Here is a 24,509-nt window from a genome sequence, read left to right as displayed (position 1 = left end):
GATTTTGGTGTTGAGTCCATCTACAAGCACTGAGAAGGTAACTCTGACAGCAACTTGGGAATTTCTGCAATTAACTGCGCATGTGCGGACACCAGAGGTTGCTGTCAGATTTGCTGCATTATGACAGTGAGCTTCGATAAAATCTGGATCGTTAATGGTTATGGGATGGTGTCATTATCAGTCAACTAAGAATGATTGTAATAATGTTTTGATAAAGGGTTGGCACCCAACAGAGTTAATTTCCTACGTTTTCGCTTTAGATTTCCAGCATTTGCAAAGTTTTTTTGGTTTGAGATAATCATATTTTTAAGCACTGATTCTGTGTTTGAAGTTTTATTAGTGTACTGGTGGGACACATTAGCAAATTTGCTTTCGTTAAGGTACGTCAAATGTAATTCACAAATAGTAACCATGCATGTTACATTTTATTCCATCCCATGCAAAGTTATACAAAATAAGTATATGTACAGAGTTTTCCTTTTTTTCAACTTGCAAGAAAATAGTCAACAGACACATCAAAGTATCAGGTCAAAGATACCAGCGGATTCATGCTTTAGCAGAGTTGCTGTGTGAATTCAGCCATTCACCCAAAGATTTGGTCATACAACCTTATATAATAGAAAATGTTCATGCTTATACATTGATTGCAGTAAAGCAGTAATCATGATATAATGTAATAAAATCAACATTGAAGTTAGACTATTCCTACAGCAATATGCAAAGTCTAAAGATAGGTGCAGAAATAAATGAAAACATCTCGATGCTATGTGGCTGGAAATTTCTGTCTTAATTATGGATGGTGTTTCATGGTGACAATTAACAAACCGGCTTTAGTGTATAGTTATGGACAATAATATTAATAATAATCTTATTGTCACAAGTAGGCTTCAATGAAGTTACTGTGAAAGACCCCTAGTCGCCACATTCCGGCGCCTGTTCGGGGAGGCCGGTACGGGAATTGAACCCACGCTGCTGGCTTTGTTCTGCATTACAAGCCGGCTGTTTAGCCCACTGTGCTAAACTGCCACTGTGCAAATGATTTTTTTGAAGGGTTGAGAAACTATCATGTACTTTTTATCAACTAGTTCCAATCCCGAAGATTTTGAATGTTTAGAAATTAAATACATGTTTACCGAATTATGACATTCAGTTGGGTGAGAAGTGCAATGTATTCTTTCAATAAATCCGAGTCACCCCAGCTTTATCTAGCAGTCATTTAGGATGACGCAGCAAATCTGAATGTTGGAAGAAATACAATCAGCTCATAAAGTTCTGGTAATTTGGAGCGAATCCCTTGTTTATTGAAGAACCGAAAACTATATTGGCAGCACAGCATCAATGTTGAAACTGGCAGGAGGGATGAGTAAGGTCAAGAAATAGTAATTAGTTGCTGTCAAACTAGAACTTTTAGGTCATAAGAGAGGACGGCGGTCTGAGGATGGTTTTGTAGTACCAGAGAAGAATGAATCAGAGAAAGAGACAGAGCAGCAAGACTTGATTTTAATGTAGTGAGGGATACAGGGAAAAGAGAATTTAGACCAACGGCATTGGTACAGAAGAAAAGGTTTTAGTGAATGGTGAGGTAGGAGCCATCAAACAAGTCTTTTCTCTTACTCAGCTGTGTAAGAGCTGCCCTTTAGTGCCCCCCCACCCAGATATGGTTCATGCCAATATGAGATCCAATCTAATGTGGTATTGCTACTTATTGGTTTGTTCAAATGTGTTTTGTGAATCTTTAAGAAAAAGGATATTAAAAATGGTGACTGACTTGCCAGGAAATAATGTTTTGTGAGTCATGTTTATTTAATGCTTCAGTCGTGCAGCCTGCAATACATCCTGCACCGAGTTTAATATATGCAGAGAGTTGACTCTAGGGAAGAAGCCATTAAGGCTTAAAGTGTATTTTATATCTGGATTCTCGAGGAAATATGTGGACGTTAATGGATCTCTGAGTAAACAATAGATGGAAGAAGCAGACATGAAAGGTATGAAATGAGTGTAAAATACAATAAATGGCCAGTGAGGTTCTCTATTAAGATATTGAATGAATTCAAACCATGTATCTAGGAAACCTGCATTATATACCAATCCCGTGAGCCATCATTGACCTTAAAGCAGTCTGTTTAATCTGTTTTAAAGGGGCAAGGATGGTTTTGGCCTCTGTAATGTCTCCCCTCAAAAAACAAGGAACAGTGATCGAGCCAAACATTTGTGAACACTAATGACTTCAATGATCCTGCTGTGGAATTACAAATTAATATCTTTATTGCGCCATCCTGCGGAGTGGCTGATTATCAGTGGCACTGATATCAATGAGTCTCTGAAAGTCTCAGTGTCATCTGAGCCCAGTGTGTCACCCACGTACCCCACAAGGGCAGGTTTTTAAAATAAAATTACCGGTATGTATTACAAAAGAGGAATTTCACGTTGGGGGCTTAAAATGCAATTTGAGAGCTGAGAGTAAATGAAACCTTTAGCCTTCCATAACTCGGTAATGAATGTCCAATGGGAATGATGGAGGTGGACATTTATATACAGTCCACTTATGGTACCAGTCAGCGCATTGCTACTCTTATAGCAGGACTCCCCATCCCGGCTGTGGAGCCATGATACATGCTGAGGTTGTGAGGTGCGCACAGTTGCAACAGTGCAGCAAACAGCCCACTTGGGTGGGGGGGGGGCAACAATTAATGGGGGTAGGAGAAATCAATCCGCCCAACTTTGAGAACAGCTTTAACAAATGGTTGCAATTAGGTCGCTTCCAAATGTCGCTTAATTAAGCATGAGTGATTCAGTAAAAACTTCAGATTTAACTCCATGTGTAATCTTCTATACACACAATTTATTTAACTTGTCAAGTTTGTAATGGCTTGTTTATATGGAGTTTAAAGAAATGTTGCAATCAGAATGTATTTAATTTTCATTACACCAAAAGAAAATTCCTAGCCCCTGTTCCAAATATTATATTTTCAGAACTGTTGTTTGGGCCAGTTCCTAACTCAATATAAATTAGGTGGGAAGACTAGCCCATTTGGCAACTTCCAAAAAATAAACCTTCCTTTTAAAATGACGTGCAACTACTTTTAAGCATAAGTCCCTTGAATTGGACTTCCTCAATTTATTCAATTCCCAATAAATTGCCAAGCAACTAATGTTTCTGTGGCCTAGAAATTGCTTGGCCATTTAAAAAACATCATTTTGTGAAAATGGCAAAACGAATCAGAAGGGACTAACATATTTGGAGAACACCCATTTCTTCTTTGGCAAAGGCAGCCGCAAAAATGAGCATAATACAACAGCAGAGAATATGACCATTAAATCCACACCCACAAGGTACCTCAACCACATAATTTAATCGTTATGCATTCATATTCCGCATGCAAGTAACAGATGTTTCATAAAAAGTACAAAATCCTGCTATTTACCAAAACTTGCATCACAACACCCAGTAAGTAACCAAAGATATAAATGTTGGTTCCACTCCCTGTTCCAATATCTTCAATTCTTGGCTTCCTGTCTCCATTTCTCCCGCGATTTGCTTTATATTTTGCCACTGGCAGGTTTTAGCTCTGTAGACAACACTCTGTCCTTTCCTTTTGTACAAAAAGAGGACAAAAATCGCAGTCTTCGTGGAATGGCACGGAAAGGGGTTTGTAATCATATCTAAAATGGTGAGAGGTTTCTCTGCTTTCAGGCGCATGCATTTATGCCATTCTTAACAAGAAGGATTCTGCAGAGCTCTTCTATTTTCAGGTATCTCGTTGGAGTTGGCTTTGAGTAGCTTTGAAATCTGTTGTAAGACGTCAACTGAAAAGGAACTTTGTTTCCGGCACTCATTACGCTGAGTTGCAAGTGGTGCACATTAAGCTAAAGTGGATTTGGCTGTGTAGCCCTCGATGGAGACCCTCTTGTCCTGGAGTTGATAAACCGCATTTTCCATAAAGAGATGGACTTCTTCTAGTCATGTCCCACAAGGAACTAATCCAAAACCCTCTTGCTTGCGTGGCATATTTTCTATGCAGAAACTGAAAGAAACATAAAGAAGACATTTGAAATGATTCAACAAAGCACATTCTAGCTCATTGCTTCATATCTGTTTCTAATGTTCTGTTGGTTATGTTGTGATGAATGGAGGAACTATCAGATGGTCAGCAGGGTTCAGCTGAGTTTAGATTTCAAAACGATGGCAATCTGTTTTCTTGTGGGGGAGGCCGGGTAACATGGTGGGGCCCCGGTGATATAGGGTAAAAGACTGGTCGAGGTTTCATCACATGAGATCGTCACTTGTGCCGCTCGGTTCCTGACGGATCTTGTGGTTGGCAGCTGAATGCAGCTGTCGGGAACATCTGGATTTTTAGTGAACGTTCAGGCACCGGACGCAGTGAGGCTGGTTTTAATTGGGATTGCAGACAACTGGGTGGGCGCACAAGGGAAAGGTCCTATCGAGGAATGCACGTGGAAAAGAGCCATAGCGCACTAAGTGACAGGATGTGACGGAATGGCCTCAAGCAAAGCATGATTTTAAATAGCAATTGTTTCATTTCTTGGTGTTAAAATGGAACGGTCTGCATGCGGAGATGGAATGTCATCACACTGAGCCATCCGATCGCTGCCAACAATGTTACCCAAGGCACATTAGTGGCTTCATGAAGACCCAGTTCGAAATGGGTCCTTTGGCTCATTGGGCCCTAAAAAAAAACCATTTAGATTTCAGACACCACCAGCTCCATTGACAAAATAATAATAATAATCTTTATTATCACAAGTAGGCTTACATTAACACTGCAATGTAGTTACTGTGAAAAGCCCCTAGTCGCCATACTCCAGCGCCTGTTCGGGTACACGGAGGGAGAATTCAGAATGTCCAGATTACCTAACAGCACGTCTTTCGGGATTTGTGGGGGAAACCGGAGCACCCGGAGGAAACCCACGCAGACACGGGGAGAACGTGCAGACTCCGCACAGACAGTGACTCAAGCAGGAATCGAACCTTGGACCCTGGAGCTGAGAAGCAACAGTGATAGCCACTGTGCTACCGTGCCTGCCCTTAGGTCATCATAAAAACAGATATCTCTCTTAGTCATTTGAACTCTTCAAAAAAATCAGTCCTTTCAATCACACTTGGGAGATCGATTAGCTCAGTTGGCTGCGTACTGGCTGAGGTTATTCATGAAGGCCCCGCCTTCTCAACCTTGCCCCTTGCCTGAGCTGTGGTGACCCTCAGATTAAATCACCACAAGCCAGCTGTCTCTCTCAAAGGAGAGAGCAGCCTATAGTCCTCTGGGACATTTTATTTATCTAACTTGATTTTGGAAAAACTAATCAGTGATATATATAGAATAGGCGATTTCCTCTGCAGTGAAATCACGGATAAGAATATTAAGCACATGTTTATGTAAAATAGTGAACACTGATAATCTTTTGTATGTACTGTTAAGTTAGGTAGGAGGCGTTATTGAATTTTGTATCTATTTTTGTAATATCAGGTTGTGTGTGTACACTGCAGCATGAGCTATTGAGATGTTGTTGCTTCAAATATAGTTAAGAAATTTTCCTTAGTGTACTCTGTTATATTAGAGTTAATGGTGCACAGTTGTTAGTTCTTAAATGCGACAATAAAAATCACGATGTCTCCTCCATGAGATACCCACTCTTTATCTGGTGTACAAACAATTTCATGGAGGCTTGCCATGTTACCTCTCTGGGATAAAACGAGCTGAGGTTATTTATTTCACAAGTCTGTTTCTGGCTAGATCCCACTGATCTGGGCCAGAGGTCAGCATCTATCCCACTTCTGCCAGCTGATTTCAGTGCTCCAATATAAATGTAACATTTAGTGTCAACTGGATGTGCCAGAAATGCAGTTTGAACTTTTCCCTGACAACATGCCAGCATTTGAATATAACATATCAATAGTCACGAACAACGCAAGCTCGTGCCCTCTTCTTTTTCCTTTCTGTCCAACTCCCAGAATCTTTGTCGAATGAAACTGCCTGAAGATGACCTCTTACAATACCTGTCTGGAACCACCCTAACGTGGGGCATGCGCTATATTTTCCTGTCACTGCACGTGATTGTTAACATCTCAACCCGAGAATAGTTTGTAGTGCAACATCAAAACGATCTTGGTCCACAAAAGGTTTTGCAACCTCATAGTTGTGGTGTTCTTTGTGTTGCTAAATTCAGGATGATTGGCGTAGTGCTCACAAAGACCACAACATAGCTTTAACTTGAACAAAGCTATAAATTTATTAACACTACTAATTTGGATTTGACACATACTCCTAAAGAATACACAGTTGATTATTAACTACACTCATCTACAACTAACCTTTATACTGATATAAACTATGATCTGCTCTTACTCACACTATCTGTACTTCTGACTCTCTCTAGCTAACTTCTGCACATTCTCCCCAAGGCTAAGCATCAATGCCTTACATACTTGTAGCTGTAGCTCCCTTCAGTGGCTACTCTAGACACTTCATTAACCCTTGCAGTTCTTACATTTATGATAATACCACAATAGTAAAGGCAGTAAAAACAAAACAAAATTAAACAAAATATTTCCCTTCTGCACTAAAATGATTAATACATCCGGACATATGAATTAGGAGCAGGAGAAGGCCACTTGGTCCCTTGAGCCTGCTCCGCCTTTCAATAAGATCATGGCTGATGGGACTTCCGGTGGCGGCCATGCAGTAGGAGGTCACGTATTTGGTAGCTCCCACTCGTGACGGACCTTTTCTCCCGATTTTTGTGGAATTTTACTAGAAAGGTCAGTGGCGAGTGAGACAGTGAGGAGGGATCCCCCACCAGTATATGGAGACGTGGACCAGAAGTGGTCTTATAAGAAGAAATAGCCGAGAAAAGAAGGCGCGTGCAGAACCTACAGCATAGCAAAACATGGCGGAGGTGCAGGATCCTGGCTTGGCGGCCCAATGGCCAGCGGTACAGTTGGTGAAATTCATTCAGAGAGTTTCGCCAAGCAAAAGAAGGAAGGTTTAGACCCGATCAAGGCATCGATCGATTGGGTGGAACAGGGTCTAGAAGCCCACGGACTGGCGATTGAGAAGATGGAGGAGAAGGTAGCCGAGCACGATGACCAGCTAACCGCGCTGGAGGCGGAGGTGGGGTTGATGAAGGACCACCAGAAAAGGCTGCAGGAGAAGGTAGAGAACCTGGAGAATAGGTCCCGTAGACAGAACTTGAGGATCATCGTCCCGGAGGGCAGCAAGGGATCGGACACGAGGGCATATGTGGCAAGTATGCTTGAAAAGTTAATAGGTGATGGGGCATTTTGCTTGACCCTTGGAAGTGGACAGAGTGCATACAGTGCTTGCGAGGAAACCGCGTTTGAATGAGCCGCCGAGGGCGATGGTGGTGCGAATGCAACGGTTCCCGGATAAGTAACAGATTTTGCGGTGGGCCAAGCAGACACGGAGCTGCAAGTGTGAAAACAGCGGGCTGCGCATCTACCAGGACCTGGGTGTGGAACTGGCCAAAAGAAGAGCAGGATTTAATAGAGTAAAATCGGCCCTTGTCAAGAAGGGGGTGAAGTTTGGAATGCTACATCCAGCTCGTTTGTGGGTCACCTCTGAGAGTCAGGAGCATTATTTTGGATCGCCGAACGAGGCGATGCACTCTGTTAAAGATAAAAGGCTGGCAGGTAACTGAAGACATTGAACTCTGGGGGCGGGTAATGCTGTATCGATTCTGTAAAAGTTATTTTCGTTTTGAACTGTACATGGAGTGCTTTCTGTATCAATGTTTGGGGCGTTGCTCAGTTCTGTAAGTCAAGTTCTGTAAGCCAGTTCTGGAAGTCAATGGGGCAGCACGGTAGCCTTGTGGATAGCACAATTGCTTCACAGCTCCAGGGTCCCAGGTTCTATTCCAGCTTGGGTCACTGTCTGTGCGGAGTCTGCACATCCTCCCCGTGTGTGCGTGGGTTTCCTCCGGGTGCTCCGGTTTCCTCCCACAGTCCAAAGATGTGCAGGTTAGGTGGATTGGCCATGATAAATTGCCCTTCGTGTCCAAAATTGCCCTTAGTGTTGGGTGGGGTTACTGGGTTATGGGGATAGGGTGGCGGTGTTGACCTTGGGTAGGGTGCTCTTTCCAAGAGCCGGTGCAGACTCGATGGGCCGAATGGCCTCCTTCTGCACTGTAAATTCTATGATACAATTCTGTAAGGGGGGTGGATTTTTTATTCTGTTTGTTTGTTGGTGACTGCTAATTGGAATATGTATGTTCGAGCGGGGGGGGGGGGGAGGGAGAAATGTAGTGGGTAGTGTCGTGTTGGGTGTTCCGCTATACAGATGAACCAACACGGTTGCAGATGGTACAACCCAGTTTTATTACTCTTAATAACTACATCTGTAAACTTATGACCATGGTCCGTAATTAACCCGTTAACCTGTGGACCCAGCCCTAACACTATCTTAGAGAGGCACTCAGCACATGGTGTATGGCTGAGTGGCTTGCTGTGAGCTCTGTGCCCTGAGCTGTCTCCTGCTGGAATGAGTGGGAACTGTGGTGTTCCCCGTTTTATCGTGCGTGTGCTCTTACTGGTGATTGGCTGTGATGTTGCGTGTATGTTGATTGGTCTGTTGATCTGTCCATCAGTGTGTATGTGTGTTTGCACCATGATATGTTTATCTGAATATCATGACATCCCCCTTTTTACAAGAATATGTGCCTATGTGGTAATAAATATTGGTGTGTACTGAGTGCAGCTGAATATGTGTGTGCAATATCTACAACATGTACATGTGGCTAAACTATATACATAGGAAGGTGTCAGGTGCAACATAGCAACGAGGTTGTACCATAAACAAAACAAGTGCAATTATCAAACATCGAAAGCGAACTCCTGTAACGACAAAAAGAGAAACACATTAACATTGTGGCATAACACTTTAGTGAGTCCAATGTGCAAACAGGCACATAAGTCCAGCCTAGTAGGTGGGCGACGAATTTGGGTTGACCGCCTCAAGGGTGGGTCAGGATCCACCGGCTGAGGAATGGGCCTGGCCACGGGCGATAGAGGAATAGGCATAGTGGCAGGAAGCTCCACGAAGTCGACATCAGGGACAAGAGGAGGGCGTGGCACCGGCGCATGATCACGTAGCGAGCGCGGAAGCAGCCGAAGAGCCCGGCGATAACGCCGGCGAATGGAGCCATCAGGCATGCGAACCAGGAACGAGCGGGGAGCCACGCGGCGGAGAACTTTGGCAGTTGCCGACCAGCCACCCTCTGGTAGGTGGTTGCGGACGTTGTCTCCAGGCGCCAAGGCAGGAAGATCAGTTGCCCGAGTGTCATGTGCCACCTTCTGCTGAGCACGCTGCTGTCGCATCCTCTGCAGTACTGGAGCATGACTGGGTTTGGGAACATGAATGGACGGTACAGTGGTCCTGAGGGCGCGACCCATCAACAGCTGGGCTGGTGAGAGGCCAGTGGACAGTGGGGCCGAGCGATAGGCTAGCAGGGCTAAACAGAAATCCGATCCGGCATCAGCAGCCTTGCAGAGGAGCCGCTTGACAATATGGACGCCCTTTTCCACCTTGCCATTTGACTGGGGATGCAGAGGGCTGGACGTCACGTGTGTGAAGCCATACGAAGCGGCAAAAGAAGACCATTCTTGGCTTGCAAAACAGGGCCCATTGACCGACATGAAGGTAAGTGGAATGCCATGGCGAGCGAAGGTTTCCTTGCGTGCCCTGATGACAGCTGACGACGTCAAATCGTGCAGGCATATGACCTCTGGATAATTTGAAAAATAATCAATTATGAAAAATACCAACTCATGGGGCTGAAGCGTCTCAGGGGGTTGCGCCGGCTGAAACCTTTGGCAGGTGGGGCAGTTGAGCACCATGTTGGCAATGTCGTCGCTGATGCCCGGCCAGTATACAGCTTCTTGGGCCCCCCGCCTGCACTTTTCAACCCACGAGATGGCCTTTGTGTAATTGTTCGAGGACCAACCTGTGCATGCTGTGTGGGATCACAATCCGGTCCAGCTTTAGGAGGACACCGTCAATGACGGCCAAGTCGTCCCGGACATTGTAGAATTGTGGGCACTGTCCTTTGAGCCACCCTTCCGTCATGTGGCGCATCACATGCTGTAGAAGGGGGTCAGCCGCAGTCTCCCGGCGAATACGGGCCAGACTTCAATCATTAGCTGGCAGATTGGCCGAAGTGAAGGCCACATGCGCTTCGACCTGACATATGAACCCCCCCCGATTCGGGCGATGTGCTCACTGCTCTGGACAGGGCATCCGCGATGATGAGGTCCTTTCTCGGGATGTAGACCAGTTGAAAGTCGTACCTCCGGAGCTTGAGCAGAATGCGCTGGGGGTGAGGGGGGTCATCTCATTCAGGTCCTTTTGTATGATGCTGACCAGGGGGTGATGGTTGGTTTCGACGGTGAGCTGAGGGAGACCATACATGTAGTCGTGGAACTTATCTATGCCGGTTAACAAACCCAGGCACTCCTTCTCAATCTGCACATAGCGTTGTTCTCTGGGGGTCATGGCCTGCGAGGCATAGGCGACCGGGGCCCATGATGCAGTGTCGTCCCGTTGCAGGAGTACCGCCCCAATGCCGGACTGGCTGGCATCAGTCGAGATCTTCGTATCTCGAGAAGTGTCGAAGAACGCCAATACCGGGGCTGTGGTGAGCTTAATCTTGAGCTCCTCCCATTCCTTCTGGTGTGTGGGCAGCCACTGGAACTCCGTGGTCTTCTTCAGTAGGTGGCGAAGAGCCGTTGTGTGGGAGGCAAGGTTGGGAATGAACTTCCCCAGGAAGTTGACCATCCCGAGAAAGCGTAGCACTGCCTTCTTGTCTGCCGGCTGCAGCATGGCTGTAATAGCTGTCACTTTGTCTACATCCGGACGCACACCTGACCGGGATATGTGGTCCCCCAGAAACTTTCGCTCGGTTTGGTCAAAAGAACACTTTGCTCGGTTGAGGCGCAGGCCGTGCTCTCGTATCCGAGCAAAGACGCGCTGGAGACGACTGATGTGCTCCTGTGGTGTGGTGGACCAAATTATGACGTCGTCAACATAGACGCGCACCCCTTCGATGCCCTCCATCATCTGTTCCATGATTCTGTGAAACACCTCGGATGCCGAGATGATGCCAAACGGCATTATGTTGTAGCAGAACCTGCCAAAGGGAGTGTTGAAGGTGCACAGCTTCCTGCTGGACTGATCCAGCTGAATCTGCCAAAAACCCTTTGAGGCATCAAGCTTTGTAAAAATTTTAGCCCGGGCCATTTCGCTCGTGATCTCTTCCCGTTTGGGTATGGGGTAGTGTTCCCTCATGATGTTGTTGCTCAGGTCTTTCGGGTCGATGCAGATCCGGAGTTCGCCAGAGGGCTTTTTTACGCACACCATGGAGCTGACCCATGGCGTGGGCTCCGTGACCCAGGAAAGCACTCCTTGGTCCTGGAGATCCTGCAGCTGCTGCTTGAGGCGGTCTTTGAGTGGTGCTGAGACTCTACGAGGTGCGTGAATGACCGGGGTGGCGTCCGGTTTGAGCCGTATTCTGTAAGTGTAGGGCAGTGTGCCCATGCCCTCGAAAGCCTCCTGGTTGTGGGCGAGGAGCGAGTTGAGCTGTGCCCTAAAGTCTGCATCCGGGAAGTCGGACATGCCTTCTGGGGACAGAGTGTGTACCCGCTGAACGAGGTGGAGAACCTTGCACACCTGTGTGCCTAGCAGGGAGTCCTTCGATGATCCAACTATCTCAAAGGACAGTGTGGCTGTGTATGCATTGTGTGTAACCTCGAGCTGGTGGGATCCCATGGCCGGGATGACATTCCCGTTGTAATTGACCATCTGACAGCGGGATGGCCGAATCGGTGGTTTGACCTTCAAGGCGTAGAAGGCTGACCATGCTATAAGGTTGGCGGAGGCACCAGTGTCTAAACGGAATGTGATTGGTGATCGGTTGACCGTTAGCGTGGCACACCATTCATCACCCGGATTAACGCTGTTGACTGGCATCGGCTGGTGGGTCCTACTTGGGGACATCCGATTCCAGTCAATGACCGCAACGCGGAAGGCTTCCCGGTCGTCGGTATTACCGGTCTGTACGTCGTCAGGGTATGACTCAGTGTATGGAGGCTGAATGGCCCGCACGTCCCAGCGAGGCTGGCAGAATTGGGGAGCGTTGGCAGGTTGAGCTGCTCGACAGCAGGCAGCGTAGTGTCCCATCTTGCCACAGCGGAGGCATTGTCGATTCTTTGCTGGGCATTGCCGCTTTAAATGTGCAGATCCACAGTTGCCGCACGTCGTGATGTCATGGCGTTCATTGCGCCACCACGCATGCTTAGTTCGGTCCTGATTAGAGCGCGCCTGCGCGTCATGTTCCTCTGCGTCGATGTCTCTTTTGGTGCGTACAAGCGCGGGAGGCCGCGGAAAGCGCGCGAAATGGCCGCCCTCATCCGGGCTGCGAGCTGGGAGGAACTCGATCGACTGGACCCGCTCGGCCTCGTAGGACCCCTGCCGTGCTGATTCAGCCGCCTGGAATTGGGAGTACCGGCTGGTCACGTTTTCATGGAGGACGCAAGCTTCGATGGCGGTGGCTAGGTTGAGGCTCTTAATCTTGAGGAGTTGCTGGCGTAGGGTGCCCGAGGTGACCCCAAAAACTATCTGGTCCCGAATCATGGAATCGGAGGTGGCCTCATAGCCGCAGGACTGCGCGAGGATACGGAGGTGTGTCAGGAAAGATTGAAAAGGCTCATCCTGACCCTGCAGGCGCTGCTGGAAGAGGTACCTCTCGAAGCTCTCGTTCACCTCGACGCTGAAGTGTTGCTCAAGTTTGAGAAGGACCGTCTTGTACTTTGTTTGTCCTCATCTTCCGCGAACGCCAGGGAGTTGTAGATATGGATGGCGTGTCGCCCTGCCATGGAGAGGAGGAGGGCGATTTTCCTGGTGTCTGATGCATTCTTTCTTTGGCTTCTAGGGAGGACTGGAAGCGCTGTTTAAACAGTTTCCAGTTGACGCCGACGTTTCCAGCTATTTGGAGCGGCTGCGACGGGCTGATGGTGTCCATGGCGCAGGATGGCGGATCCCTGAAGATGTGCAGGTAGGTCTCACAGTTGCTGGGTTCCAAACCTGGTACTATGTCGAGTTGGGTGTTCCGCTATGCAGATGAACTAACACGGTTGTAGATGGTACAATTCAGTTTTATTACTCTTAATAACTACATCTGTAAACATACGACTGTGGTTCGTACTTTACCCTTTAACCTGTGGACCCAGCCCTAACACTATCTTAGAGAGGCACTCAGCACATGGTGTATGTCTGAGTGGCACGCTGTGAGCTCTGTGCCCTGAGCTGTCTCCTGCTGGAATGAGCGGGAACTGTGGTGTTCCCCGTTTTATAGTCTGTGTGCTCTCACTGGTGATTGGCTGTGATGTTGCGTGTGTGTTGATTGGTCCGTTGATCTGTCCATCAGTGTGTATGTGTGTTTGCACCATGATATGTTTATCTGAATATCATGATAGGTAGGATGATTGGTGCCATGGGCGGGGGCTACCAGGCTAGCTGGGCGGGCTAGCTCCTGGAAGCACCGGGGGGGGGCGAGCAGATGATAAATTTGTTGACAGGGTTGGGATTTTTGTGCTGTTAATAGGGAGGGAGGGTGGGTGGGGGTGGGGGGGGGGGGATTGCTCTGCTGACAGAATTGTTGTTCGGAGACAAATGGGAGGTTGATGATGTTTGATCGGCGGGGGGGGGGGGGGGGGGGCTTCCGACCAGATTGATCACATGGAGCGTTAGAGGGCTGAATGGGCTGGTTAAGAGGGCTCGCGTGTTTGCGCATTTGAGGGGATTGAAGGCGGACGTGGCAATGCCACAGGAGACACACCTGAGGGTAATAGATCGGACCAGATTGAGGAAGGGGTGGGTTGGGCAAGTATTTCACTCGGGGTTGGATTCTAAGACTCGGAGGTCTCGGGAACCTGATCAACAAGCGGGTGTCATTTGAGACCGGGAATATAGTGGCAGATGCGGGATGTAGGTACATCATGGTGAGCTGGAAGCTGGAGGGGATGCCGGTGATGTTCGTGAATATTTACGCACCAAACTGGGACGATGAGGAGTTTGAGTGTTAGGGAAGATCCCGGACCTGGACTTGCATAAGCTGATGATGGTGGGCGACTTTAATACGGTCATTGATCCAAGGTTGGACTGGTCAAGGTCAAAGACAGGGAAGGTGCCAGCAGTGGCGAAGAACTAAAGCGGTTATGGAGCAGATGGCATGGGGGGGGGGGGGTAGACCCATGGAGGTTCAGGCGGCCAAGAGCGAAAGCGTTTTCTTTCATTTCCCATGTGCACAAAGTATACTCCCGGATTGATTTCTTTATCTTCAAAAGGGCTTACTGGCGGGGGTGGTTGATACCGAGCATTTGGCGACTGCAGTGTCAGACCATGCCCCACATTGGGTGGATGTACGGGTGTGAGCAAGGAGGGTGGTCAGCGCCCGCAATGGAGATTGGATGTAGGACTGTTAGTGGATGAGGGGGTGTACGGGTGGGTGAGGGAGTCCATCCAGAACTATCTGCAAATAAATGATACTGGGGGCCTCTCGGCAGCAACGATTTGGGAAGCGCTGAAGGCAGTGGTGAGGAGGGAGCTAATACCGATACGGGCCCATAGGGAGATGGTGGAGCGAGCAGAGATAGATAGGTTGGTTGGGGAAATACTCCAGGTAGACAGGAGATATTCGTAGGCCCAGGAGGCAGGGTTATTGAAGGACCAGCAGAAGTTACAGATAGAGTTTGGTCTGTTGTCTACAGGGAAGGCGGTGGAGCAGTTGAGGATGGTGAGGGGGGTGATATTACGAGTATGGAGAGAAGGCCAGTAGGATGCTTGCACACCAGCTAAGGAAAAGGGAGGTGGCCAGGGAGATAGGAAGAGTGAAGAACAGAGGAGGGAATACGGTCTTGGACCCAGCAGGGATGAACGGGGTGTTTAAGGAGTTTTATAGTCTGCTATATGAGTCGGAACCCCCAGCTGGGGTGGAGGGGATGAGGCAGTTTTTCGGAGAGTTGACGTTTCTGAAGGTGGAGGAAGGGGTGTTGGGAGGGGTCGGGAGCTCCGATTAAGATTGAAGAAATAGCAGAAGGGCTGGAGGCCTTGCAGTCGGGTAAGGAGCCGGAACCGGATGGCTACCCAGTGGAATTTTACAAGAGGTTCTCGGAGATGCTGGGCCTGCCGTTGGTGAGGGCAGTTAATGAGGCGAGGGAGCGGGGTGTTCCCCCAACAATGTGGACAGGCCTCGATCTCACTGAACCTGAAGCAGGAGAAGGACCCAGAGCTATGCGGGCCATAAGACCAATCTCCCTATTGAATGTAGATGTCAAACTGTTGGCTAAAATATTGGCCTCAAGGATAGAAGATTGTGTCCCGGAGGTGATAGGGGAAGACCAGGCGGGGTTTGTTCAGGACAGGCAGCTAACAACCAATGTTAGAAGGCTCTTAAATGTGATCATGATGCCCTCAGAGGGAAGGGAGGTGGAGGTAGTGGTCGCAGAAAAGGCCTTTGACCGGGTGGAGTGGAACAATTTGTGGGAGGTGTTAGGGCGGTTCGCGATTGGGTCCGGTTGTTGTACCAGGCACCGGTGACAAGTGTTCGAACTAATCGGCCGACATCGGGCTATTTTAAACTGCGCTGAGGGGCAAGGCAAGGATGTCCCCTCTCCCCACTGCTGTTTGCTTTAGCATAGAGTCACTGGTGATGGCGCTAAGAGCATCAAGGGACTGAAAGGGGTTGGTCTGGGGTGGTGTAGAACACAGGGTCTCGCTATACGCTGACGACCTGCTCCTGTATGTTTCCGATCCGTTAGGGGGGATGGGGGAATTTGGCCGGCTTTTGGGGTACAAATTGAATATGGGGAAAAGTGAGATGTTTGCGATCCAGGCAAGGGGACAGGAGTGGAGACTGGGAGAGCTGCTGTTCAGAGTGATGGGAGGGAGTTTCCGCTATTTGGGAATCCAGGCGGCACGGGAATGGAGGCTGTTACGTAACCTAAAGTTGACCCGGCCAGTGGAACAAATGAAGAACTTTCTTCACTGGCGAGGAGGGTACAGACCTTGAAAATGACGGTCCTCCCGAGATTTCTGTTTGTTTTCCAGTGCCCCTCCCCATCTTCATCCTAAAGGCCTTTTTTCAAGGGTAAATAAGGTGATTGCTGGTTTTGTGCGAGCGGGTAAAACCCAGCAAGTGAAGAAATTGCTGCTGAAGCGTGGCCGGGGGGGGAGGGTGGGTTGGCGCTGCCGAACTTTAGCAACTATTACTGGGCGGCAAACATAGCCATGATTAGAAAGTAGGTAGGGGGGGTGGGGTAGGGGGAGAATCGGTGTGGGAGCGAGTAGAGGTGGCATTGTGTAAGGACACAAGTCTGGGAGCTTAACGGCACCTTTGCCGTTCTCGCCGGCCCGATACTCCATAAGCCCGGTGGTAGTGGCGGCCCTGAGAGTCTGGGGGCAGTGGAGGAAGCATATGAGAGTGGAGGGATGAGATACCCTCAATTACGACACAGGAGAGGGGATTGATAATTCAAAGGCTTTAATTATCAGAGAACCAGACAGCTGTTGAGAAGTGTGCTCACTGCACGCTGCCTACTGAACGTAACCTTATATACAGTTTCCTAGGGGCGGAGTCCCCCAGGGTTTCAAGCCCGATCTTAAAGGGGCCTACGCATTAAAGGTACATGTGTATACAGATATCATTCATCACATTCACCCCCTGTTTAAAAAAAAAACGCATAGTCCATCGGGGGTGAAGTGGAATTACAAGTTCAGTCTTTTGGGTGGTCTTATTGCCCGTGTCGACCTTCTCAGCTCCGGTGGTGGTGCGGTGGATACGGTCGTCCTCGGTGGTGGTATATGTTAAGCAATGGGTTAAGATTTAAGTAATGCATTAAGAGACATTGCAATTAGTTGTCTCATTTATGTTAAGTATCCAATGATTGACACTGATATGTAAAGTGGCTTCAGGTGGCCCTTGTGTCAGGTGGTGTGTTGTTGGTGTTTTGTGCAGAGGCTGTGGAAGTGAAATAAATGGTGTTTGGTGAAAAAGAACAGGACTTCTGACACTTCATACAACGGTAACTAAAACGTATAACAGTATATCCGGGAGCACAGTTGTCTGAGCCTTTGCCCGCGTTGGAGCAGAGGGGGTATCCGGGGTGACTAGGGTGATTGGTGCCGGCTGGGGGGCGCTATGGGGGGGGGCGCTGTCGGAGTCGACAGCCGGTGCGGGGAGGGGAGAGTCAGTAGAAGGGGGGCGTCGGTGGGCGAGCCAGTGGGTGCCAGGTCTCGCAGGGAAACGGTGTCCTGCCTGCCATCGGGGTGCTCGACGTAGGCGTATTGAGGGTTTGCGTGTAGTAGTTGGACCCTCTCGACCAGTGGATCTGTCTTATGGCTCCTCACGTGCCTCTGGAGTAGAACTGGTCCCGGAGTCGTCAGCCAACGTGGAAGCGAGACCCCAGAGGTGGACTTCCTGGGGAAGACAAACGGTTGTGAGGGGTCTCGTTCATGGCCATACAGAGGAGCGACCTAATGGAGTGTAGAGCATCGGGTAGGACCTTCTGCCAGTGGGCGATTGGGAAACTTCTTGACCGTAGGGCTAGAAGGACAGCCTTCCAAACTGTTGCGTTCTCCCTCTCCACCTGCCCATTTCCCCACGGGTTATAGCTGGTCGTTCTGCTCGAGGCGATGCCCTTGTTGAGCAGGTATCGACGCAGCTCATCGCTCAGGAACGATGTACCCCGGTCGCTGTGGATATAAGCGGGGAAACCAAACAGCGTGAAGATGCTGTGCAGTGCCTTAATTACGGAGGCCGACGTCATATCGGGGCTGGGGATAGCGAAGGGGAGCGGGAGAATTCATAGATGACAGTGAGGAAATAACTGTTGCGGTTGGTGGACGGGAGGGGCCCTTTGAAGTCCACGCTTAGTCGCTCAAAGTGCCCAGAGGCCTTTACCAGGCGAGCCTTGTCTGGTCGATAGAGGTGCGGTTTGCACTCCGCACAAATCTGGAAAGCCTTGGTCATGGCCTTGACCTCCTCGGTGGAGTAAAGTAGGTTGCGGGACTTGATGAAATGGGCAAGCCGGGTGACAGAGGTCATCGTGGATGGCCCTCAGGCAGTCTTTTTGCGCGTTGGCGCACGTGCCGCGGGTCAGGGCATCTGGGGACTGGTTGAGCTTCCCCGGACGATATGTAATGTCGTACGTGTAGGTGGAGAGTTCGCTCCTCCACTTCAGAATTTTATCATTCTTTATTTTGCCCCGTTGTGCGTTATCGAACATAAAGGCGACTGACCGTTGGTCGGTGACGAGGGCGAACCTCCTACCGGCTAGGTAGTGCCTCCAGTGCCGCACGCCCTCCACTATGGCTTGTGCCTCCTTCTCGACTGCAGAGTGTCGAATTTCCGAGGCGGTGAGGGTTCGGGAGAAGAACGCTACTGGTCTGCCCGTCTGGTTGAGGGTAGCAGCCAGGGCGACGTCTGATGCGTCGCTTTCTACCTGGAAGGGAATGGTTTCGTCCACCGCGTGCATGGCGGCCTTGATGATATTGGCCTTGATACGACTGAAGGCCGACTGAGCCTCAGCCGTCAGGGTAAGAACCGTGGTCTAAATGAGTGGACGAGCTTTGTCCGCATTTCTGTGGACCCACTGGGCATAATAGGAAAAGAGCCCCAGGCACCGTTTGAGTGCCTTGAGGCTACGGGGGAGGGGAAGTTCCTTAAGGGGGCGCGTGTGGTCGGGATCTGGGCCTAGGACTCCGTTTTCCACGACATAGCCGAGGATGGCTAGCCGGGTTGTGTGGAACACGTATTTCTGTTTATTGTATGTCAGATTGAGTGCTGGGCGGTCTGGAGAACTTCCTTAGGTTTTCGTCATGGTCCTGCTGGTCATGGCCGCAGATGGTGACGTTGTCCAAGTACGGGTATGTAGCCCGTAAGCCGTACTGGTCCACCATTTGATCCATTGCCCTTTGGAAAATGGAGACTCCGTTTGTGACACCGAAAGGGACCCTGAGGAAGTGGAAGAGCTGACCGGCTGCTTCGAAGGCCGTATAGGGGCGGTCCTCTGGGCGGATAGGGAGTTGGTGATAGGCCGATTTTAGGTCAGCCGTGGAGAATACTCGTTAGTGGGCGATTTGGTTCACCATTTCTGCTATGCGGGGAAGTGGGTACGCACCGAGTTGCGTAAAGTGGTTTATGGTCTGGCTATAGTCCACCACCATGCGTTGTTTTTCTCCGGAGCGGACTACCAGCACTTGTGCCCTCCAAGGGCTGTTGCGAGCCTCTATGACCCCTTCTTTTAGTAGCCGCTGAACCTCTGACTTAATGAAGGTCATGTCTTGGACACTGTACCGCCGACTCCTGGTGGCGACGGGCTTACAGTCGGGAGTGAGGTTCGCGAAGAGGGGGGGTGGTGCAACTTTGAGTGTCGCCAGGCTACATACCGTGAGCGGGGGCAGGGGTCCGCCGAACTTCAGTGTCAGGCTTCAGTGGCTGCACTGAAAGTCCAGACCGAGCAGCAGAGGGGGCGCAGAGGTGAGGGAGGACAAAGTTTAAAACGGGCGTATTCGGCGCCCTGGATCGCGAGGTTCGCGACACAATACCCCGTGATTTGGACCGAATGAGACCCAGATGCGATGGCAATAGTTTGGGAGGCGGGATAGGTGCGCAGGGTGCAGCACCTTACCGTGTCCGGATGGATAAAACTCTCCGTGCTCCCGGAGTCAAAAAGTCAGGGTGTGTGCGGCCGTTGATTTGAACCTGCATCATTGAGTTTCGCAGGTGCTTCGGCCGAGATTGATCGAGCGTGATCGCTCCTAGTTGCGGGCAGTCAGAGTCCTCAGTTGAATCGGACTCGCAAAATGGCCGCCGCCGTCGGTCGCACGTTTTGGGTTTTAAAGATGGCCGCCATCAAGATGGCCGCCCCCATAACTGGCACAAGGCCAATGACGCGTCAGAAGTAGGCGTGTCCGGCCGCCGCGCGGCCGCGTTGTGGGGCCTGTGGTCCTGGGAGTTCGATTTCTGGGCCCGATGAGACTTTTGTTTCTGGCCTTTGGACCCCGCCAGACCTTCGCGAAGTGCCCCTTCTTTCTGCATTCATTGCAGATAGCGGAGCGGGCCGGGCAACGCTGGCGTGAGTGCTGGCCTTGCCCACAGAAATAGCATGGGGGGCCCCCGGTGTGAGCGGGTTGCCGCGCGGCGCAGGCCTGTAGCGTGGCTGAGTCTGGAGGGGATCGAGAGGGGTTTGCAAGGTCCGCGGAGTAAGTGCGGAGATTATGGTGGGCTGCTTCTAGGGAAGAGGCGAGCGCTACCGTGCCTTGGAGGTCCTTCGCTCCGTCTTCTAGGAGCCACTGCTGGATGTACGTGGATCGGATAGCATCACGAATATGTAAGTTCATATGGACTTCTGCAGTCACCTCTTTATGGTCGCAGTTCCTGGCGAGCGCGGTGAGTCTCTCCAAGTATTCATCTAGCGTTTCCCCGGAGCACTAGCGGCAGGTCGAGAGCACATGTCTGGTGTGTACCGCATTTATCGGCTTTACGAAGCGCTTCTGTAGGATTTTGACCGCCGTTTCGTACGTCGTAGCTTTCTCGATCACGGAGGATAGTCGGTGGCCCACCCGGGAATGTAGTAAACTCAGCTTGCGAGGTCCGTCAACTTCAGTCTCTGAGGAATTCAGATAGGCCTCAAAGCACCGGAGCCAGTATTTAAAAATTTCAGTGGCCTCCGGCGACCGAGCGTCCAAATTGAGCTTCTCCGGCTTTAGATCGCTGTCCATCATGATGTAGTCTGGTAATTAAATTGAGATACCCTCAATTACGACTCAGGGGAGGAGATTGATAATTCAAAGACTTTAATTACCAGAGAACCAGACAGCTGCCGAGAAGTGTGCTCACTGCACGCTGCCTACTGAACATAACCTTATATACAATTCCCTGGGGGCGGAGCTGAGGCGGAGTCCCCCAGGGTTCCAAGCCCGATCTTAAAGGATCCTACGCATTAAGGGTACATGTGTATACAGATATCATTCATCACAGGGAGCATCGGTCTGGGCCCCGATTTGTAACAATCATCAGTTTGTTCCGGGGAGGCTAGATGGAGGGTTTTGGAGATGGCAGAGAGCAGGGATGGGAGATTTATTCATAGGTGGGAGCTCTCCCTGTCTGGAGGGAAAGGGTTTAGATATCTGCAGGTAGGGGAGTTTTTGCGAAGGCAGGTTTCGACCTTTCTGCTCCTACCGCCACGGCGGATACAAGACAGGGTGGTTTCTAGAACTGGGTGGGAGAGGGGAAATTTTCGGATATCTATAAAGAACTCATGGAGTCAGAGGTAACTCAGATAGAGGAACTCAAGTCCAAATGGGAAGATGAGCTGGTGGGGAGGGGGGGGGGGGGGGGGGGGGAAAGAGATAGAGGCGGGTCTGTGGGCGGATACTTTGAGCAGAGCCAACACATCCTCATCATGTGCCAGGCTTAGCCTGATACAGTTCAAGGTGGTACACCGGGCACACGGGATGGTGGCCCAGATGAGCAAGTTTTTTTGGATAGAGGACAGGTGTGCGAAGTGTGCGGGAGGGCCAGGAAACCACGTCCATATGTTTTGGGCATGTCCAAAGCTTAGGGGATTCTGGCAGGGATTTGCAGAGGTCATGTGGCTGGTTTAGCACAGTGAGCTAAACAGCTGGCTTGTCAATGCAGAATAAGGCAGCAGCGCGGGTTCAATTCCCGTTCCGGCCTCCCTGAACAGGCGCCGGAATGTGGCGACTAGGGGCTTTTCACATTAACTTCATTGAAGCCTACTTGTGACAATAAGCGATTATTATTATTATGTCCATGGTGCTAAAAACAAGGGTGGTGCCAAGTCCAGAGGTGGCGGTTTTTGGAGTGTCGGAGGATCCGGGGGTCCGGGGGTCCAGGGGACGAGAGAGGCCGACGTCTTGGCCTTTGCCTCCCTGGTAGCACGGAGATGGATATTGCTAGCGTGGAGGGACTCGAAGCCCCCAAAATCAGAGATCTGGGGTAGCGACATGGCCGAGTTTTTCAGACTTGAGAAAATTAAGTTTGCCTTAAAGAGGGTCAATGCCAGGGTTCGTCCGGAGGTGGCAGCCATTTGTCGACTTCTTCGGGGAAAATTAACTGTCAGCAGAGGCAATAAGAAAAAAGGCGGGGCGGTTTATCACCGGTTTAGCCCACACCCAGGGCGTGGTTTTCTGGCCTTGTTACACTTGCGCTCCAGTGTAATGAGGCTGGTGAATAGCGGGAGAGGCCAAAAACAGGAACCGCATCAGGCGCCAAATAGTTTGCGGTGCAACCGGCCCGCTCCTGTCGGTGAAATCGGGATCTCGCCGTAGTGTGGCGCGAAACCAATTATCACCACTTAAGCCCCATTTCCATACAATTAACGAGAGCTACCCGTCATCCAATGGCCTCCTGCCATTCAGCGGCCTCCACGGCAAGTGCTCACGCTGGCGCCGATTAGTGCTCCTTTTGAAAAACGCGAACCTGGCGGAAGGGTTTCCATGGGGAGCTGAAGAGGGGAGTAACCATCTTTGCTCACAAGCAACGAGACTAGGCCACCAGGGCTTGCCACCCCAGTGCACAGCAGGGGGTGGGAGACCCTCCTCCGCAGGGGTAGGCCGCCATGGGGGGGGAGCACCGGGGAGGGGCAACTGGGGGGGTGGGGGGAGGGAATTGCTCGGGGCGGCACCATGCCAACCCCTGGATCCCAACCCCATTCTGGGGGCAACCCTTGTCCCTGCCTGTCTGCCCCACCGATCACCCCTAACCCCCACCGACTGCTGAGGCCTCCGGCTGCGCAGCTGAAAGCTTTCACTAATAGGGAATTGGCAGTCGTGGTTAAGTGAGCACTTGACACATGCAAAGTGGGTTCCCGTGGGTAGACGGGCCATGTAGCATGTGGGAGCCATTCCGATCGCACCTTGATGCCTGGACATTGTGTGGGAGTCCAAACCACACACACAGCAGTCAACATCCGAACACCCAGGGGATGGGACACAATTCCCGGAACACAACCACGGCTGGAGGGTGGGTGAGTGCACGGAGAGGGGGGGTTGATTGCCTGGAGATGGGCAAAGGGTCCGGGGATCATCTTACGTTGCGATAAAAAGTGACAGAGGCATCATAATGTTTGTGCAAAAAGTTGTTTAATGTGCTGTACGATACCCCATTCTCAATAGTCCTGCAGCCCCCAGCCCAACCCACCCCACCCCCTGCCTAACCCCTCCCCTGGAGCCCTCAGTGATGCTCAACATGCCTGGTCCTCCTAGCTCTACCACTACGTCTAGGTGTGCCCCCAGGATGCACATCGGCGGTGGAGGCAGCCGGCTGCTTACCTGGCGGGCGTCCCTGGGGCTCTTTGGCCGGAGGACCCCAGCTCACTTGTCGACGGCACATGCACAGCCGTGCCGCCATGTTCCGTGAGCTGACCTCGAAACATGGTCTCATCAGGGGGGTGGAACCCGGGAGTACTGGTGGCCCCATGGGATGGGCCCAGGTTCGCACTCAGCGTCCCCTTCTCCTGGTCGGTGCCCATAGGGCCCTGGGGTTCACCTTGGGACGGAGGGGCAGCTGGTTCGAGCCCCGGTTGCCCCTGCATCATCTGGCTCTGCGGGCCTGGTGGCTCCCCAGAGTCCATCATGTCGACGCCCTCAGCGATGCTCCTCAGTGATTGGGACACATTCCTCAGCCATGCCCACCTGCGACTGGGACCCGCAGAACCTCATCAAGGTCAGACCGATACTGGGTGACATCCCCCAGTGAGGCAGCCATACTGCTGAGACCCTTAGCAATGGCTGCCACTGCCTGAGCAATGCCTTGGACACCTTCATTCATGGTGCCGACGTTGTGCACCAGGCTCTCCACCACGATTGCCACGCTAGCAGTGTTGACCTTCGTGCCACTCATTGCCGGCGGCATCTCCTGCGCTCGTGGCCTCTGAGACTCCTCCAAACAGCTATGGATCTGCTGGAGTGACGCTGACATCGCCCCTAAACGTCCAGGTTGCTCCCTATCGTCCCCATCAGGTAACTCTGTTCCAGAGACTCAGCATCAGGCTGGGACCCAGCTGGGTCCAGAGATTCAGCAGACCTCCAATTGTTGTCTCGCCTGGGAGTTCCTGCCTCATTCACCTGAGGAAGGAGCAGTGCTCTGAAAACCAGTGATTCAAAACAAACCTGTTGGACTTTAACCTGGTGTTGTAAAACTTCTTACTGTCCCCAGCCCAGTCCAATGCCGGCATCTCCACATCATGAAGAAATGGAGTGAGGGGACAGGCAGGGAAGGAACAAAGCAGCCTTGAGATTTGACGGCGAATATCTCAGGCTGTGCTCACCAGATGTGAGCGAGTGATGCCAGCTGACGGGAAGAGGAGAGCTCCCCTGGTCAGACTGGGAGGAGGTTGCAGCAGCGGTCTGCAATGGAGGGCTAGTGTGATGCATTTGCACGTAATGCCAGGCTTA

General features: G+C 50.7%; 1 protein-coding gene across 1 annotated transcript in view; it reads right to left on the bottom strand.

The window, feature by feature from the left end:
* Window positions 1-317: 317 nt before the first annotated feature.
* The window catches only part of trarg1a (trafficking regulator of GLUT4 (SLC2A4) 1a), a 47,585-nt gene continuing 23,393 nt past the window's right edge, over window positions 318-24,509 (bottom strand). Inside the window, exon 3 of the mRNA XM_072469648.1 lies at window positions 318-4,025. Within this exon, the coding sequence (XP_072325749.1) occupies window positions 4,015-4,025 (11 nt within the window). The 3' untranslated portion in view covers window positions 318-4,014. The remainder of the gene's footprint in view (window positions 4,026-24,509) is intronic.

Source organism: Scyliorhinus torazame, chromosome 12 (assembly GCF_047496885.1).
Source record: "Scyliorhinus torazame isolate Kashiwa2021f chromosome 12, sScyTor2.1, whole genome shotgun sequence".
In the NCBI taxonomy this organism is placed as follows: domain Eukaryota; kingdom Metazoa; phylum Chordata; class Chondrichthyes; order Carcharhiniformes; family Scyliorhinidae; genus Scyliorhinus; species Scyliorhinus torazame.
Note: the sequence above shows the minus strand (reverse complement) of the source record. Positions and strands in the feature narration are given on the sequence as shown.